Source organism: Penaeus chinensis, chromosome 4 (assembly GCF_019202785.1).
Source record: "Penaeus chinensis breed Huanghai No. 1 chromosome 4, ASM1920278v2, whole genome shotgun sequence".
In the NCBI taxonomy this organism is placed as follows: domain Eukaryota; kingdom Metazoa; phylum Arthropoda; class Malacostraca; order Decapoda; family Penaeidae; genus Penaeus; species Penaeus chinensis.
In genome coordinates this window covers 40,257,162-40,273,635 of record NC_061822.1, presented here as the reverse complement: position 1 = coordinate 40,273,635, position 16,474 = coordinate 40,257,162, and the positions used below count along the sequence as shown (strand labels likewise).

Genomic DNA, 16,474 nt, shown 5'->3' with positions numbered 1-16,474 from the left:
TCTTAAGAAAGCATCAGAAATAATGTCCAATCTTGCAACTTTAAGTATTCCACTAGTAAAGTCACATCTAGATGAAGCAGTGGTAAAAAGATTAGAACTATGTGAAAGCACGATTCTTAAGAATCTGATGAAAATTAAATCAGATCTCTTGAGTAACACGCCTTTTCATCAATTACTTTGTGGAGATGAAGAGGTAGTTCGATCTCTGATTAAAGAGACCACAACCTGTAGAAGTTAAGATTCAATTTTTTTTTTTTTTTTTTTTTTTTTTTTTCCAAGTTAACTTCTAAAGTTAAGTGTTCCTTGAGTTCATGGGGATCCCATCAATCCAGTTATACAACAAGATCTTCCCATAAATTTATAGATCACAAAGTCTGGAAGATGCAGCTACTAATTCAACAGCTTCGTGTTTTCAAAATGATACATTACATGGAAATGAGAAGATATCTTTCAGTAATCGCCTAGGCAATTCCCGGAAGTTTTCTCGTCCAGGAAAAAACTAACTCTCAAGTTGGGCCGACTCCTGGGTTGGCAAGTCATGGCCCATGGGATGGGCTCAATGAGTTGTTTCCTTTGGCCTTCAGTGGCACTACAAAAAGAGTCACCCTCCTCCTTTGTTGTTTTCCAGCCCTCAGAAATCTTCAGCTTCAATATCAAACAGAATCAGCAAGTTACTAGCTGATTCAGTATTGGAGGAGACAAGAAAAAAAGGTATTTCTAAACCAGTTATTTGAAGTACCAAAGAAGGATTCTTCAGAGTCAAGACTCGTCTTGAATGTAAGTAGATTGAACAAGTATATTCAACCATACCAGTTTCAGTTGGTGTCTGTGCTCAAGTACATCTGACACGCTCATAATTAGAGAGTCACACAAATTCCTTTTGGGAGAATTCACCTGAGGAATCTGCAACTCGAAGGACGTGCAGTATTCAATTGAGACAAGATGGTACTTTTTCCTCATCACATCCGCACCCATCTACTTTAGTGGCTGAAGAGGAAACATCTAATGTTGGTCTCTCCATGGGTTCCCAAAACTCCTTTACCTCTAACAAAAGATGCATCAGACTGGGGATTGGGCTACCAGTCTTCAAGAGGTTACCAAGGATTAGGATATAAATGTAAGGGTACTACAAGTGGTTATCAAGCCACTGCATCTGGAGAACTCTTTCTTAAATTCAAGTTCTGTTAGACAATGTTGCAACTGTTTATTGTGTAAACAAACAAGGCTCTTCCCATTCAAAGACTCTCCTAAAAGCATCAGAGATTATTTTTTGTATTGTGAGGCAATGACGACTTCATCTAACTGCATCTCGCCTAGAAGGGAGAAAAACTCAGTGGGCATCTGCATTATCACATCACACCCCATCCTCAGTAGAGTGGGCTCTGGATCAGGAAGTGTTTCTGAAGCTCACACAAAAGTACGGTCATCCCCAGATTGATATTTTTGCGTCTCACTCCAATCACAAATTGCGAGATATATGATAAGATCAGAGATGACTGTAGGAGGTCCAGATGCTTTTCTAGAGGACTGGAACAGATAGCAATCAACATACCTGTTCCCCCCTCCACAAATATTAATAATGCTTCGGGTGATCAATCTCTTGAGTCAAAGTTTTATTGATTGCCCCTCTGTGGGAAGCACTGGTGTCCTCATTCACTAGCACTGTCTGGGAAGGACTTCAGGAAACTAATGGACTATGTCACAGAATACTTGCTTCTACATGTGTGCATACCCCTTAAGCAAAAATTTCCAGCCTTTACAAGTAGAGGACCTTATCAAAGGACATCAACCTTCTACCATTAGACAGTATCAATCAGCATGGTTAAAATTCCAATAATTCATCAGAGAGACAAGACCTAAGTCTTTATATCAAAATATATTCATTCAGTTTGCCTCTCATTTATTCCATTCACAGTTGCTGGCACCACCTACTATTTCTTGCCATATAGCAGCAATCACATTTCCACTAAGAGATGCCTTTGGAATAGAAAAACACAACCTCCAATTTGTAATAATATTCCTTCATGGTCTCTACAAAAAGTTCTGGATCTCCTCTCATCACATCAGTATTCTGTAGATACATCTTCAATGGATTTGCTTCACAAAGCAATATTCCTTGTTGCTCTTGCCACAGGTTTGCATGTTTCTCAACTGGCAGCCCTCTCACGTTCTCTGACACAGTTTGGTCCAAATAACTCATATGACTCATTTACTTCTAATCCTCATTTTCTAGCAAAAAATGAATGGCAAGGACATATTTTGGAACCTGTAGCAATTCCATCATGGTTAGAAAATGAATCCTCTCATGTTTTATGTCCAGTAGCAGCTTTGAAACGTTATATAGAATCAACCCCAGCAGATTTTAATGAGGCACTATGGTTATGGTAAGATCCACTTAGGTCATGCACCCAACTTCATGTAGCCAAGATAATTAGAAGGATAATTGAATCTGCTGATTCAGGCCAATCAGACCAAGTTAGGAAGTTTGCTTCTACTCTTACTTTTTTAGATCTATAAATCCTGGTCTTCATGCAGATCGTTTGTTAATCGATACATGACATCGGACTTACAAGATGTCCCTTGTGTGGCAATGAATACATCACCTAACCAGACATCTCAATAAGTGGGTACTAATAATATCATTTTTTTTCCTTTCTTTTTTGAAGTTATAATTTTTTCTTTTCTTTTTTTGAAGTTACTAAATTTTGTTCCCCATATTCAGTTCCTATTCAGCATCTTGACACCAGACCGGAGAGACAGAAAATAAGACATCTGACAGATGGAAAATGTTCTCTTTCTGTCTGGTGTCAAGGGTTCCCTTACATCCCATATCTACAAATTTTCTTTATCAACAATTGGGGAATTACAGCAATTGATGGTTGGGGATTGTTCTGTTATTCTTTCTGGTGGTCCATTGTTTATTTTAACAACTCAACCGATTGTGCCTTTAGCATAGTCGCTACAGCATCTTGATACCAGACCTCCAAGACTGAAAAAGAACATTTTCCATCCATTAAATATCTTGTTTTACAAAATATGAGGAGGAAGAATAACAAATCACAATTCATTTTTTATTAATAAAAAGGAGCTTACATGCTAAGCTTCATTTAGCACTTTGAGGCTTTTACATATAATCGTGCGACACAACTCTCTCCTTTGTTCTTTATCACTCGCATATAACCCAACCACATTTAACACCATTGTAGCAGGCCAACTATGGCCTGCACTAATGAAGGTAACTTAGCTTACCAATTCTGTGCAAAGAGAGAGCAAGATTTCTTCAGTCATTGCCAGTTGAGGTCAATATCTTAAACATCTTATTTTAATATTTTTAAAAACTAATTAAGTATGAAAAACATTCTAGGTTAATAATTTATTTTCACTAATAATAAATTAGCCAATCCTGATTCACTAAACACCAATACATGTGAATCACTGTATCAGATGCACAAAGATGTGTAACTAAAATACAAAAAAAATAAATGGTAAACCATAAATTAATGGTATGTCATTAAATATTGCAATCATTACTAAAAATAATATAAATAATTCTCACCTCTTAAGATAAATATGTCAGTTTTTTTTTTCTAAAGTGCACAAAAGTTATACATGACCCAACATATACGTATAAAAAAAAAATGAAACTAGAAGAATATTCAGAAAATTGTCCTCGTGCCACAAATTATTTTAAAGATTATAATAATAATAATAATAATAATAATAATAATAATAATAATAATAATAATAATAATAATAATAATAATAATAATAATAATAATAATAATAATAATAATAAAAATAATAAAATAAATATTTATGAACTAATAATTCACATTCCCAAATACTATTTGTGACACAATTTCATATTATAGCGTCAACATTCTTGAGTAAACAAAATGTAATAAATGAAATATGGAAATTTTCTCAATGCCTACTTAAATTATATAATTTATCATATTATTTTGGAATGTACCCATTTTCTTTGTGAAAGGAAATATCACATGTCCATTTTCTAGTTTTAAAAATAGCAAACAGCAGCCACTACAGAGAAACGAGAACAGCTACCCTTTCATATCATTACAAAAGTAATAATTTGAAAATAAATACAACAGTAAGGCTGCCAATAATTTGAAAATAAATACAACAGTAAGGCTGCCAATTTCCATTTAAAAATAAAACAAATAACACAGAAGAGCAGTATACATCTATGCCCTTTTCCGATTATCATAACGGATTACAGTAAGTACAGATCTCTCACATCTTTCTAACATGAGCTCTACAGATGCACTGATGCATACCCTCACTTGCAAATCCAGTATGCACTGTGATCACCACAAACAAACTTACACTTACACTTACTTACACCCATACTCACACTTATAACATTCACTCACTCACAATCACATTCACAAATAATACTTGTAAAAACTCATATTGATACAAAATGACACCTAATATTTTTATAATAAAACTTAGCAACCATTAGTTTCACTTTAAAATACAGTGCAACTGTGTAAATAACTTTCCACTTACAAAAAGTTGAATTGTGTACCACTTATATTTTCAAAAAAGGAGAAAAGTAACCACTGAACCATAAATAAGGATACCATCAATACTATCAAAATAATAATACTATGTGCAATCCATACAGTCTCTGGAAATTACCTACTGTATATTTTTATCATGGTTTCCTTAGCATTCAGTTACTGAGGTATAAGTCTATATTAATAATACAGTCAAAGTTTAAAAGAAGAGCAGAGAGCAGTATAAATAAAAGGTTTCAGATCTATTCCTTGGCATCTGTCTTGAATATACTAAGCTTAGGAGGATATGTTTATTATTTTGGAATGCTTATATTGTGACTTTGAACTGTTAGGAAAAGAGGGATACATACATGAAGATAAAATTTCACAAAACAGTTCATATATGAAGAAACCTGTGGTTATATACAGAAACAATGATTTACCATTCATTACAATTAAAAAGATAATTAATTAGGTCATTTCAACTGTCTAGATTCAAAATCTTTGATTTTGTTTGTTTTTGAAGACAGTCTTTATTCCACTACAAAAATAAATAATATCTACTCTCACCATAGAGAAGAAAAATGTACCTATGGCACAACTACACATAAGGAACATCATGTAAAATACTGCACAGCTGTCTTAGGAAATAATTTCCTTGTTAACTAAAAAGACGTACCAGCACTTGCAATTACTCCTTTATGAGTGCTAAGGACTTCTATGTCATATTGACCTCATGCTCACACTACCTACACCTAGCATAATGTTTCACTTATCACTGAACTTCATACTAACATTGTTCACAATGTGCTATCATTCTATGGAAGAATTATCCCCCAAAATGGAATAAAAATTAGGAATACAACCATAAAAAAATGCAAAATTGCACTTCCATCTTTTAAACAATGTTCTATTTAATATTGCAGACATAATGCAAAATATAAATGCAACCATAAGAGCTGTGACTTAAAATACAAGAAACAGAGCTAATTGCATTATTCCCATAAAATATAACATTTTCATAAAATACAAACTTTGAGCAATTAATAATCTCAGTCATCATGAAACAATGAAATTTGAATATTAATACAAAATGGGTAAACCACTGTATAATGCAATACCCATTAAATTAGAACTTCTCATGATCATCACTGATCATCCAAGAAATGTATTACCCAATCCTCACAACTGAAATATAATCAATTATATAAGTGAATATCTGTACTACTTATCTTATTAGTAAAAATTATACCTGTGGTAAAATTGGAGAGAAGATTAAAGGGAAAAAAATATCACAAATCAATCCTAGTCAGATGTATTCTCTGACCTACATCTAAGCTCATTTGCTTTATCAACCTGATTTGTGGAACTCCCTGCAACAGCAAAGTCCTCTGTACAAGTCTCTCCTGCCAGATATGCTACAGCAGCCTCTTCAAGCTCTTGAGGGGACATGACATACACAACTGTCCGAGGAGGTGAAACAAAAGTCAGTTTCCCCTTCTTGCGAGGTGGAACCTTCCTCACTGGGTTTTCCAACCATGAGGGAATGTGTCGTGTCCTACTCTCCATGGTCTGTGCTCAAGACTTGTTTTAAGGAAAATGTCTGATTACCTCAAAGCACAATCAGATATTAGGAATTACTGATACTGTTAAAAATTGAAAAAAGGAATATGTAGAAATCTCTCTCTATGTATACCTTTCCTTTTCAGTCTCATGGAAAAATTACTGTGCTATGGTCAGTATGATACAAAAATATGACTTCTTAAAAGGAGTTGACAGGGTTCAGGAGTTGTTTGAGTAGATACCTCTCTTTTCATCTCACTGGCAGAAACAAAAAATAGTAACACAAAATAGAAATTAGACAAAAAATTCAATGTCCATCTATAAATTGCCATTCTTAATTTTCTGTATATATCTTGAGGCCTGCCTCAACATATTTCAGGATTTGTTATACTGCCTATCATATTCCTACCAGTACAAGTGGTAATGCTTAAGAATGACATAAATAAATGCATTGAGTTTATGTCAACAGCAAAATTGACAAATCACAGTTTCTTATCTAAATATTGCCATACTCTAAGCTGGATTCTGAGGAAGACGGTGACAACTGTGGGTACTGCTCTGGCACGGGATGGAGGTAAGGATTTGGCCGTCGTATTGGAATTCCATAGTAATCATCTGTGTCTTCAGCAGACGTATCTCCACCACCCCAATCCAGGCCAGTTGCTGCTCGTTCATTGATCAATTGTTTGAATTCTTGAATTGACTCGTTGAGGGACCACAACTGACAAAGGAGTGACATATCCAGTTGACGTAACCCAACCTGAAAGATTTTAACATTTGTCATTACAACTCTTGATAATGATGCTTCGTTACCCAGCTAATGTCTTGGGCATAACAGCAACTCGGTGACTGCTGGTTTGAAAACATCTATTTTTTTGGAATGACTATTTGTTGTAATCAAAGCGAAACCCAAATACAAAATAATTCATACTGATTCATAAACTCACCATTTCCTTCCTGAGAACAGCCAGCTGAGAATCGAGCGTGGACGGTCTGCGATGGTGGTGCCTGGTGGACCCCCCGCCGCCCCCTCCTCCTCCGCCACCCCCATGGGCGGGGCTCACCCTGGGGTTCATGACGCCCGTGATGGAGCCGGGCACCGGGGGACTTCCTCGAGGGCTGTGCGTCTGCGTCCTGCTACCCCCCGATGAGCTGCCGCCGCTGTGGTGCTGGTTCCGCGGGGAGGACGAGTGGCTGCGCGGGGAGGACCGCGGGGAGAAGCCGCGACCGTCGCCATGCTGCGCTGCGGTGCCGTTGGCGTAGTACGGCTCGAAGGCACTGGCGCCGTAGCCCACGCCGGAGTAGTGCGAGCGCGCTGACTCCGGTCGCGAGTCCATCCGCGACTCAGTTCGGGAGTCCGCTCTGGCTGGCGGACTGTACCGATCTCCGCCTCCTCCCGGAGACATGCCCATGCCCCCGCCTCCCCCTCCGTCCTTGTTATTCATCATCCCTGCACCTACTCCTCCTCCGTCTCTCCGCCCCGCGAAGTTGATGAGCCCGCTGAGGCTCTTGGGCAATGGGGGAAGGCCTTGAATGCTGGTCATCCTCGAGTTTGCTGTGGCTCCTCGAGACGCCTACACTTCCACCCTTCGTCCGACCAGACGATAAGTTATCATGAATTTCGACCTCGTATTTCTTTTTTTTTTTTTTTTTTACCTTAAATAATGATTTACTGTTTGATTCTTGTTTTTCCGCTTCTGCACTACCAACTCCTGAACCCTGCCAACATCACAACGCTCACACACGCGCCATCAGAAAGCTCACGCGCGCACGTATAAATGCATAGTAACAACCGTGGTTCCCATTCTCTTCATGCACTGAAACATTAAGCACAGTCTAATATCTACGTAAGTTTCTGTTTAAATAACAAATGCTGATAACTGCGAGTGTTCTTGTTCCTTTCTGGAGAACCTGAAATAAATAGAAAACAAAACAAAATTAGATCCAAAATAATATACAAAGTATTTAAATTACACTTAATTTACCTCATCTTGGCTGCTACTATAATAAATTGTTTTCTGGCGGATTACAAGCACAAGCACATGTGCATGCACGTGCATTCGTCAGTACACTGCAATAGCAACACCGAAAGTTTGTGTTTAATTTCCATAGAAGAAACACTCAACACATCACACGGGTTACGAATAAAAGACACTCAGTCTCCTTCAGTCGCGCCGAAAGCCAACAGACACGCATCACCACGACGTCAAGAACAAGCGACGACCTCCTGACACCGCGGACCCCAGGACTACCTCGGCGTGCTGCTCCTTCCTCGGCGGCGTCCCCTACACTGCCTTCCCTCAACGTCGCGGGAGTCACTCTAGTGGTTGAGTGGGGGCTGCTTCCCCTCCTCCCCGCCCCCTCCTGACTTCCTCGCCGCCTCACCCCTTTCCTGCTTCAAGGATTTAGTGTTATGGTCGCTTGACTTCTTTTGGTCCATCAAAATCGGTGATGAAGCACTTCTATTTTTTTTTTTTTCATGTGGTCTTAGATTTAATTCCTCTGATTACCTGCATGTACGTCTGTATGTTTATATGTTTGCTTGACTGACTGACTGACTGACTGACTGACTGACTGACTGACTGACTGACTGACTGACTGACTGACTGACTGACTGACTGACGGACGGACTGACTGACGGACGGACTGACAGCCAATGACTTCCCCTCTGTTTCTGCCACTCCCTCTCCCTTTCCCTCTTCCTCTCCCCCTACTTCTCTCTTCTCTCCTCCCTCTCCCTATCTCTCCTCCTCTCTTTTCTCCCCTTCCCATCCTTTCTCCCTCTTATCTCTTCATTCCACTTCCCTTCATTCTCCCCCAGTCCTCCCTTCTCCCTTCCCCTCTCCCTTCTTCCCTTCCTTCTTACCTCTTCCCTCTTCTTTTCCTTCTCCCTTCATCGCTCTTCCCTTCCTTCTCCCTTCTTCCCTCTTTCCTCTTCTCTTCCTTCTCCCTTCTTCCCTCTTTCCTCTTCTCATCCTTCTCCCTTCTTCCCTCTTTCCTCTTCTCTTCCTTCTCCCTTCTTCCTTTCCTTCTTCCCTCTTCCCCCTTCTCTTCCTTCTTCCCTCTTTCCTCTTCTCTTCCTTCTCCCTTCTTCCCTCTTTCCTCTTCTCATCCTTCTCCCTTCTTCCCTCTTTCCTCTTCTCTTCCTTCTCCCTTCTTCTTTTCCTTTTTCCCTCTTCCCCCTCCTCTTCCTTCTTTCCTCTTACCTCTTCTCTTCCTTCTCCCTTCTTCCCTCTTTCCTCTTCCCTTCCTTCTCCCTTCTTCCCTCTTTCCTCTTCTCTTCCTTCTCCATTCTTCCTTTCCTTCTTCCCTCTTCCCCCTTCTCTTCCTTCTTCCCTCTTTCCTCTTCTCTTCCTTCTCCCTTCTTCCCTCTTTCCTCTTCCCTTCCTTCTCCCTTCTTCCCTCTTTCCTCTTCTCTTCCTTCTCCCTTCTTCCCTCTTTCCTCTTCTCTTCCTTCTCCCTTCTTCCTTTCCTTCTTCCCTCTTCCCCCTTCTCTTCCTTCTTCCCTCTTTCCTCTTCTCTTCCTTCTCCCTTCTTCCCTCTTTCCTCTTCTCATCCTTCTCCCTTCTTCCCTCTTTCCTCTTCTCTTCCTTCTCCCTTCTTCTTTTCCTTTTTCCCTCTTCCCCCTCCTCTTCCTTCTTTCCTCTTACCTCTTCTCTTCCTTCTCCCTTCTTCCCTCTTTCCTCTTCCCTTCCTTCTCCCTTCTTCCCTCTTTCCTCTTCTCTTCCTTCTCCATTCTTCCTTTCCTTCTTCCCTCTTCCCCCTTCTCTTCCTTCTTCCCTCTTTCCTCTTCTCTTCCTTCTCCCTTCTTCCCTCTTTCCTCTTCCCTTCCTTCTCCCTTCTTCCCTCTTTCCTCTTCTCTTCCTTCTCCCTTCTTCCTTTCCTTCTTCCCTCTTCCCCCTTCTCTTCCTTCTTCCCTCTTTCCTCTTCTCTTCCTTCTCCCTTCTTCCCTCTTTCCTCTTCTCTTCCTTCTCCCTTCTTCCCTCTTCTCTTCCCTCTTCCCTTCCTTCTCCCTTCTTTCCTCTTTTCTTCCTTCTTCCCTCTTTCCTCTTCTCTTCCTTCTCCCTTCTCCCTTCTTCCCTCTTTCCTCTTCTCTTCCTTCTCCCTTCTTTCCTCTTCTCTTCCTTCTCCCATCTTCCTTTCCTTCTTCCCTCTTTCCTTCCTTCTTCCTTCTTCCTTTCCTTCTCTCTTCTTCCCTCTTCCATTCCTTCTTCCCTTCCTTCTCTCTTCTTCCCTCTTCCCTTCCTTTTCCCTCCTCCATCTCCCTTCTTCCGTCTTCCCTTCCTTCTTCCCTGGGGGTGGGGGTGGTGATGGTGATTGGTGGTAGTGATATTGGTGGTGATGGTGGTGGTTGGTGGTAGTTGGTGGTGGTGATGGCGGTGATGGTGGTAGTGGTGCTGGTGGTTGGTGGTGATGGTGGTTGGTGGTGATGATGGTGGTGGTGATAGCGATGGTGGTAGTGATTGTAGGGATGGTGGTGGTGATGGTGGTGGTGGTGGTGGTGGTGATAGTGATGGAGGTGGTGATAGTGATGGTGGTGATTGTAGGGATGCTGGTGGTGGTGGTGGCGATAGTGAAGGCTGATGAACGAAAACTGCTATAATGAAATGATGGTCTCAACAACGACTGGCACAGCAATGCCAATGGAATAGCAGTGATAGTCTTCAAGTCATTAATTAAGACGTGAACACACAGGAACAAATAATCAGTGAATGAATGGATGAATGAATGAGCACGTGGGTTGCCATACGGTTTCGTCATCAAGACCCCCCCCCCCCTGGTCCTCCCATCCTCAGTCTCTTCAGTCTCACAATTGTTCCACATAAGTATAAGGACGCCGCCAAAACAATTAATATTTATACCCCATATGGACATGTTAAGGTTATTATCATTTTTTTTTTCTCTAAAGGTCCTTTCCTTCTTTTTTTTCAACTCCCTTTCTTTTCCTTTCTCCTCAGTCACTCTCCCTCTCACTTTATTCATTCATTCATTCACGTACTTATCCACCCATTTACTCATTCACTCAGCAACGTACCCACCTTCACATTCATTCTCCCACTCATTCACTCACTCGTGCATCCACACAGTCCATCACTCACCCTTTCTCACTCAAGCACCTAATCACTCACTCACAGAATCACTCGCTAATCCACTCACATTTTGCCACTCCCTCACTTAGCACAATCACTCTACAGGCAAGAAAACATTCGCCACCCTCCTCCCCCCTTTCGTCGTCTTCCCTTAATCATAATAAATCTGCCCCCTACCCCACCGCCCTCTCCTTCTCCTACCGCCCTTTCCCCTCTTGCCTTCGCCCCTCCTCTCCCTCTCTGCCCCCTCCGCCTCTCCTTCCCCCCCGCCCGTGCGAGTGACGAAACGCCGCCCGCGCCGCGTCCATCGACCGGCCACACAACCTTAGCCGGAGTGTCATGCTTATTAAACACCCTGGGAAACCTGCCTTGCATGACACAAGGGGAGGGGAGGGCGGGGGGCGGCGGAGTGTTGTAAAGGGGGTGGGTATGGGAGGGGGGAGAGGGGAGGGGGAGAGGCGTCTGTCATCTGTGCAAACGCGCTCGACTCCGATTTGGTTTCGTTAAGGTCGAGAGGACCGTCTCGGACCTATGCTGATGTCGACCTTAAATCTCCATTTTTTTTTTACCTTTCTTTCTTCTTCGTGTTCCTCTTCTCTGAGCACTATTAATGCGGCTTGTCAAGGTTGTCTACTGTTTGTTTATTTGTTGTCGTTGCTTCAGAGGAGATATCAGGCGAGGAGAACGCAGACGACAAATACAGAATAATGAAGGGGATAGGGAGAATTAAATATACATATATATATACATATATATATATATATATATATATATATATATATGTGTGTGTGTGTGTATGTGTGTGTGTGTAATGCCGGTGACAGAAATAGCATGAGGGACAAAAGCAATAAAAGCAGCAGGTTGGCTACTTTACACATGCGAAAGACTCCCGCCTTGTTGGAGAGCGTGTACTGCCGCGCCTTCAAATAGTAGTAGTAGCAATAACTAGTGATGAGCGTCATGTGGGCATTTTCGCAGACGCCCCATACTTCAAAAGTAAATGATTTCCAAAACGAAAGAACCTGGGTAAAAGGGGTTTAATCCTCATCACAACCACCGCTAACAGAGCCCTATGCAGCCCGCGTAACATTCGCCCACGAACTTGAATACCAGAAAATCCCAGCCATGAGGAAAACGCTGATCCCGGCTCTTTCGAAAAATCACACGTGCAACGCCCAAGAGAGACACACGAACTGCCATCACGTCCGGGAGGGGACGGGCATCGCACTCCCTGTGACACTAGCAAAAAAAAAAAACATCAGGTCTCTCCGAACGAGCGTCAAGCTTGGAACTCAATACCTGACACTGGGAAAACACTTGGGAATCAAATCAACACTTTAAAAAGACTTACGAGACGATTACGCCTCGTCTGCCACGCGAATCAATTCAGAAGGAGAACTGATTAACAACTTAATTTCAGCCATGCCATGAATGCAAGATGGGACGTTTAATTTGTAGCCGCCGTGATGAAATAAAAAGGCAACTTCCTAATATTCTTCGGACCTCTGGCTCCATGTCACCGGGTAGTACCGTTAACAGTACGCCATGCGTAAAATGACAATGATAAAATGGGGGTACACTTAGAAAGGAGCTAAAACATTAGCTTTTATACAATTACGAATGGCTCCCTGTGGTCGTGTCTGAGAGAGAGAGAAAAAACAACAGGAATATGTTGTTGCTCGGATGAGTTGTCGCCTGTCCTTTTCACTTCTTCGACCTATGCCATTATACACGAAATGGCCCTGATTACCAACCCTTCGGAAGCACCATCTCTGTAGAAACAACTACGAACCAGCGGTCGCTCGAAAACGCATATGAACACAACTCAGGGAATGAATGAAATGGGGGACATGCCTTCCAATTACATATGAAGGGTCAATTAACTAAAATAACAGTGGCAGCAGTAGCAGCAGAAGTAGCAGAAAATAAGTAGCAGCAGTAAATAGCAGAAATAGTAATAGCAGAAGCAGTAGTAGTGGCAGCAGAAGTATTAGTAGTAGTAGTAGCAAAAGTACAAGTAGAAATAGCAGTAGTAATAGCAGAAGCAGTAGTAGTAGTAGCAGAAGTAGTAGTAGTAGTAGTAGCAAAAGTACAAGTAGAAATAGCAGTAATAGTAGCAGTAGTAGTAGTAGCAGAAGTAGTAGTAGCAGTAGTAGTAGTTGTAGCAGAAATAGTAATAGAAGTAGTAGCAGAAGTAGTAGTAGCAGTAGTAGTAGTTGTAGCAGAAATAGTAATAGAAGTAGTAGCAGAAGTAGTAGTAGCAGTAGTAGTAGTTGTAGCAGAAATAGTAATAGAAGTAGTAGCAGAAGTAGTAGTAGCAGTAGTAGTTGTTGTAGCAGAAATAAAAGAGAAGTAGTAGTAGTAGCAGTAGTAGTAGTAGTAGCAGAAGAAGTAGTAGTAGTAATAGAAATAGCAGAAGTAGTGGTAGTAGCAGAAGGAGTAGTAGTAGCAGTAGTAGCAGAAATAGTAAAAATAGTAGTAGTAGTAGTAGTAGTAGTAGTAGTAGTAGTAGTAGTAGCAGTAGCAGCAGTAGTAGTAGTGACAGAAATAAAAGGAGTAGTAGTAGTAGAAGTAGTAGCAGAAATAGTAGTATTAGCAGTAGTAGTAGTAGTAGTAGTAGTAGTAGCAGAAGTAGTAGTATTAGCAGTAGTAGTAGTAGTAGTAGTAGCAGAAGTAGTAGTAATAGTAGTAATAGTAGTAGTAGTAGTAGTAGCAGAAGTAGTAGTAGTAGTAGCAGAAGTAGTAGTAGTAGTAGCAGAAGTAGTAGTAGTAGTAGTAGTAGTAGTAGTAGTAGTAGTAGTAGTATCAGTAGTAGTATCAGTAGTAGTATCAGTAGTAGTATCAGTAGTGGTATCAGTAGTAGTAGTAGTAGAAATAGTTGTAGTAGTAGTAGTAGCAGCAGCAGAAAACAACAGACGTGGCAAGGGAGGGCCTGGGCGCAGCGCCTGGAGGCTTCGGGTCCCGGGGGCACAAAGCCTTCAGGGAATACAAGAACGGCAGCGCAAAACTCAAGTACAGTTTCCAGGAAGAGGTGCTGTCCGTCTCTCTCGCAAATCGGAGACAATTCACAATAAGTAATAATGATGACGATAATGGCGATAGTGATGGAGAGAAGGAAGAAATGGGCGATGCCAGTGGCAATGATGGTGATAATGCTGATGATAATGATGATTATGATATGATAGTTATAATGATAATAATTATAATACTTGATAATTAAGGTGATGATGATGAGGCATGATGGGACAAGACGGGAGATGTGAAGGATAGCCGAGGCGGGGATGAAGAAAGAGACAACCCACAAGATCAGGCGGTGACGCAACATTTAGTATACTACATGACCGCAGTTGCCTCACACGCACTCAGGCGTTCCTTCGGCTGTACGCGCGCACGCGGCTCTTGTTTGTGTATGCGTATGTGTAAGTGTAAGTGTAAGTGTAAGTGTATGTGTAAGTGTAAGTGTAGTAGTTGGATGGATGGATGGATGGATGGATGGATGGATGGATGGATGGTGGATGGATGGATGGATGGATGGATGGATGGATGGATGGATGGATGGATGGATGGATGGATGGATGGATGGATGGATGGATGGATGGATGGATAGATGGATGGATGGATGGATGGATGGATGGATGGATGGATGGATGGATGGATGGATGGATGGTGGATGGATGGATGGATGGATGGATGGATGGATGGATGGATGGATGGATGGAGGGAGGGAGGGAGGGAGGGAGGGAGGGAGGGATGGATGGAATGTACGTGTGCGTGTGTGTTCTTGATTAGGCGTTCGTGTGCGTGCATATGCAAGAGTGTATATGTGCGTGTGCCTGTGAGCATAATCACTAACAACCTATAACTGGTTTACAAAGGAAATGACGCGGCAGTTTCGTAATTACGCGGTGTACCTGTACGCAAGCGTTTGATAACTAATGTCAGTCAGTCAGTAAACTAGCCCTTCAGTTAATTAGCTTGCATGTCGGCCTTTGTCTTTGACTCTCGGACTATCTCCCTCTCCCTCTCCCTCCTAACGTCCTCTTTCTCTTTTTACCTCCCCCCTTTTCTTCCCCATTTGTCTCCCTACCTTCATCTGTCTCTCCTAGTACTATTACAAGTACTCCTCCTCCCCTCCCTTTCTCTCTCCTTCCCGTAATTCCCTTATTTCATTCACCCACTCCCCTCACCCTTACTACCCCTTTCCTCCCTCCCTCCGCCTCCTCCTCTCCAACCCCTCCCCCGCCTCTCTCTCCCACGCACACGGCATTGAAAGAATGACGAAATGCCACCAGTGTGAATGGAGCGGCGGCGTCACGCAGTCTGCATATGTTCCTTCTATGTGCGGGAGTGCGTCGCCCCAATCCCTCCTTTCCCCTCCCCTTCCCCTCACAAGGCTCTTCCCTTCGGCCTTCCTGTCCTCTGCCAGGGTAATGCGAGGTCACGCAGCCATGATGAGACAGAGAGAGAGAGAGAGAGAGAGAGAGAGAGAGAGAGAGAGAAAGTGAGAGTGAGAGTGAGAGTGAGAGTGAGAGTGAGAGAGAGAGAGAGAGAGAGAGAGAGAGAGAGAGAGAGAGAGAGAGAGAGAGAGAGAAGAGAGAGAGAGAGAGAGAAGGAGGGAGAAAGGGGGGGGAGGGAGGGGGAGGGGGAGGGGGAGGGGAGAGAGGGAGGGAGAGGGAGGGAGAGAGGGGGAGAAAGAGAGAGGGGGAGAGAAGAGGGAGGGAAGGAGAGAGGAGGGAGGGAGGGAGGAGAGGGAGGGAGGGAGGGAGAGGAGAGGAGGAGGAGAGAGGAGAGAGAGAGGAGAGAGAGAGGGAAGAGAGAGAAGAGAGAGAGAGAGATTTGGGGTTTCCTCCTTCTTGTCCTGGTCTTGCAATCTCCTCTCCTCCCCCTTTCCTCCCTCTCTGTCCCTCTTTCCGCCCCGGGCTGGCTCTCCCTGCTTTTCTTCTCCTTCTTCTTCCTTCTTTCTTTTCCTTCGTTCTCCTCCTCTTCTTCCTTTGGGGAATCTTCGGGCTTTCTTTCTTCTTGCTCCCTGAGGTGTTTGCCTGGGTTTGTTTGTAGATATATATATATAGAGTATAGGATATATATATATATATATATTAGAAAGAGGGTTAAAATTTAGACCCTAAAACTAGAGATGAGCTGTTTTTTAGTTGGTGTTGTGAGTTGTGAGGGTGTGAGGTGAGTGTGTGTGTTTGTGAGAGGGGTGTTAAAGGGTGAGTGGGAGATGAGTGGTGTGATGTGTGTTGGTGGGCCCAAGGTATGAGTGTGTGGGTGTGGTTTTAAAGTTGTGGGTGTGTG

At 42.4% G+C, this 16,474-nt stretch overlaps 1 protein-coding gene across 3 annotated transcripts in view; it reads right to left on the bottom strand.

The window, feature by feature from the left end:
- Positions 1–3,057: 3,057 nt before the first annotated feature.
- LOC125024989 (keratin, type I cytoskeletal 9-like) overlaps positions 3,058–16,474 on the bottom strand; it is a 19,961-nt gene continuing 6,544 nt past the window's right edge. For 2 of the 3 annotated variants that reach the window (XM_047612807.1, XM_047612809.1), the window contains exons 2-3: positions 7,034–7,997; positions 3,058–6,846 (exon numbers count right to left, since the gene is read on the bottom strand). In XM_047612807.1, coding sequence (XP_047468763.1) covers positions 6,583–6,846; positions 7,034–7,630 — 861 coding nt within the window. In that variant the 5' untranslated portion in view covers positions 7,631–7,997 and the 3' untranslated portion in view covers positions 3,058–6,582. Of the gene's footprint in view, positions 6,847–7,033; positions 7,998–8,338; positions 8,373–16,474 lie in introns of those variants that run through there. The other variant, XM_047612808.1, reaches the window with a different exon arrangement.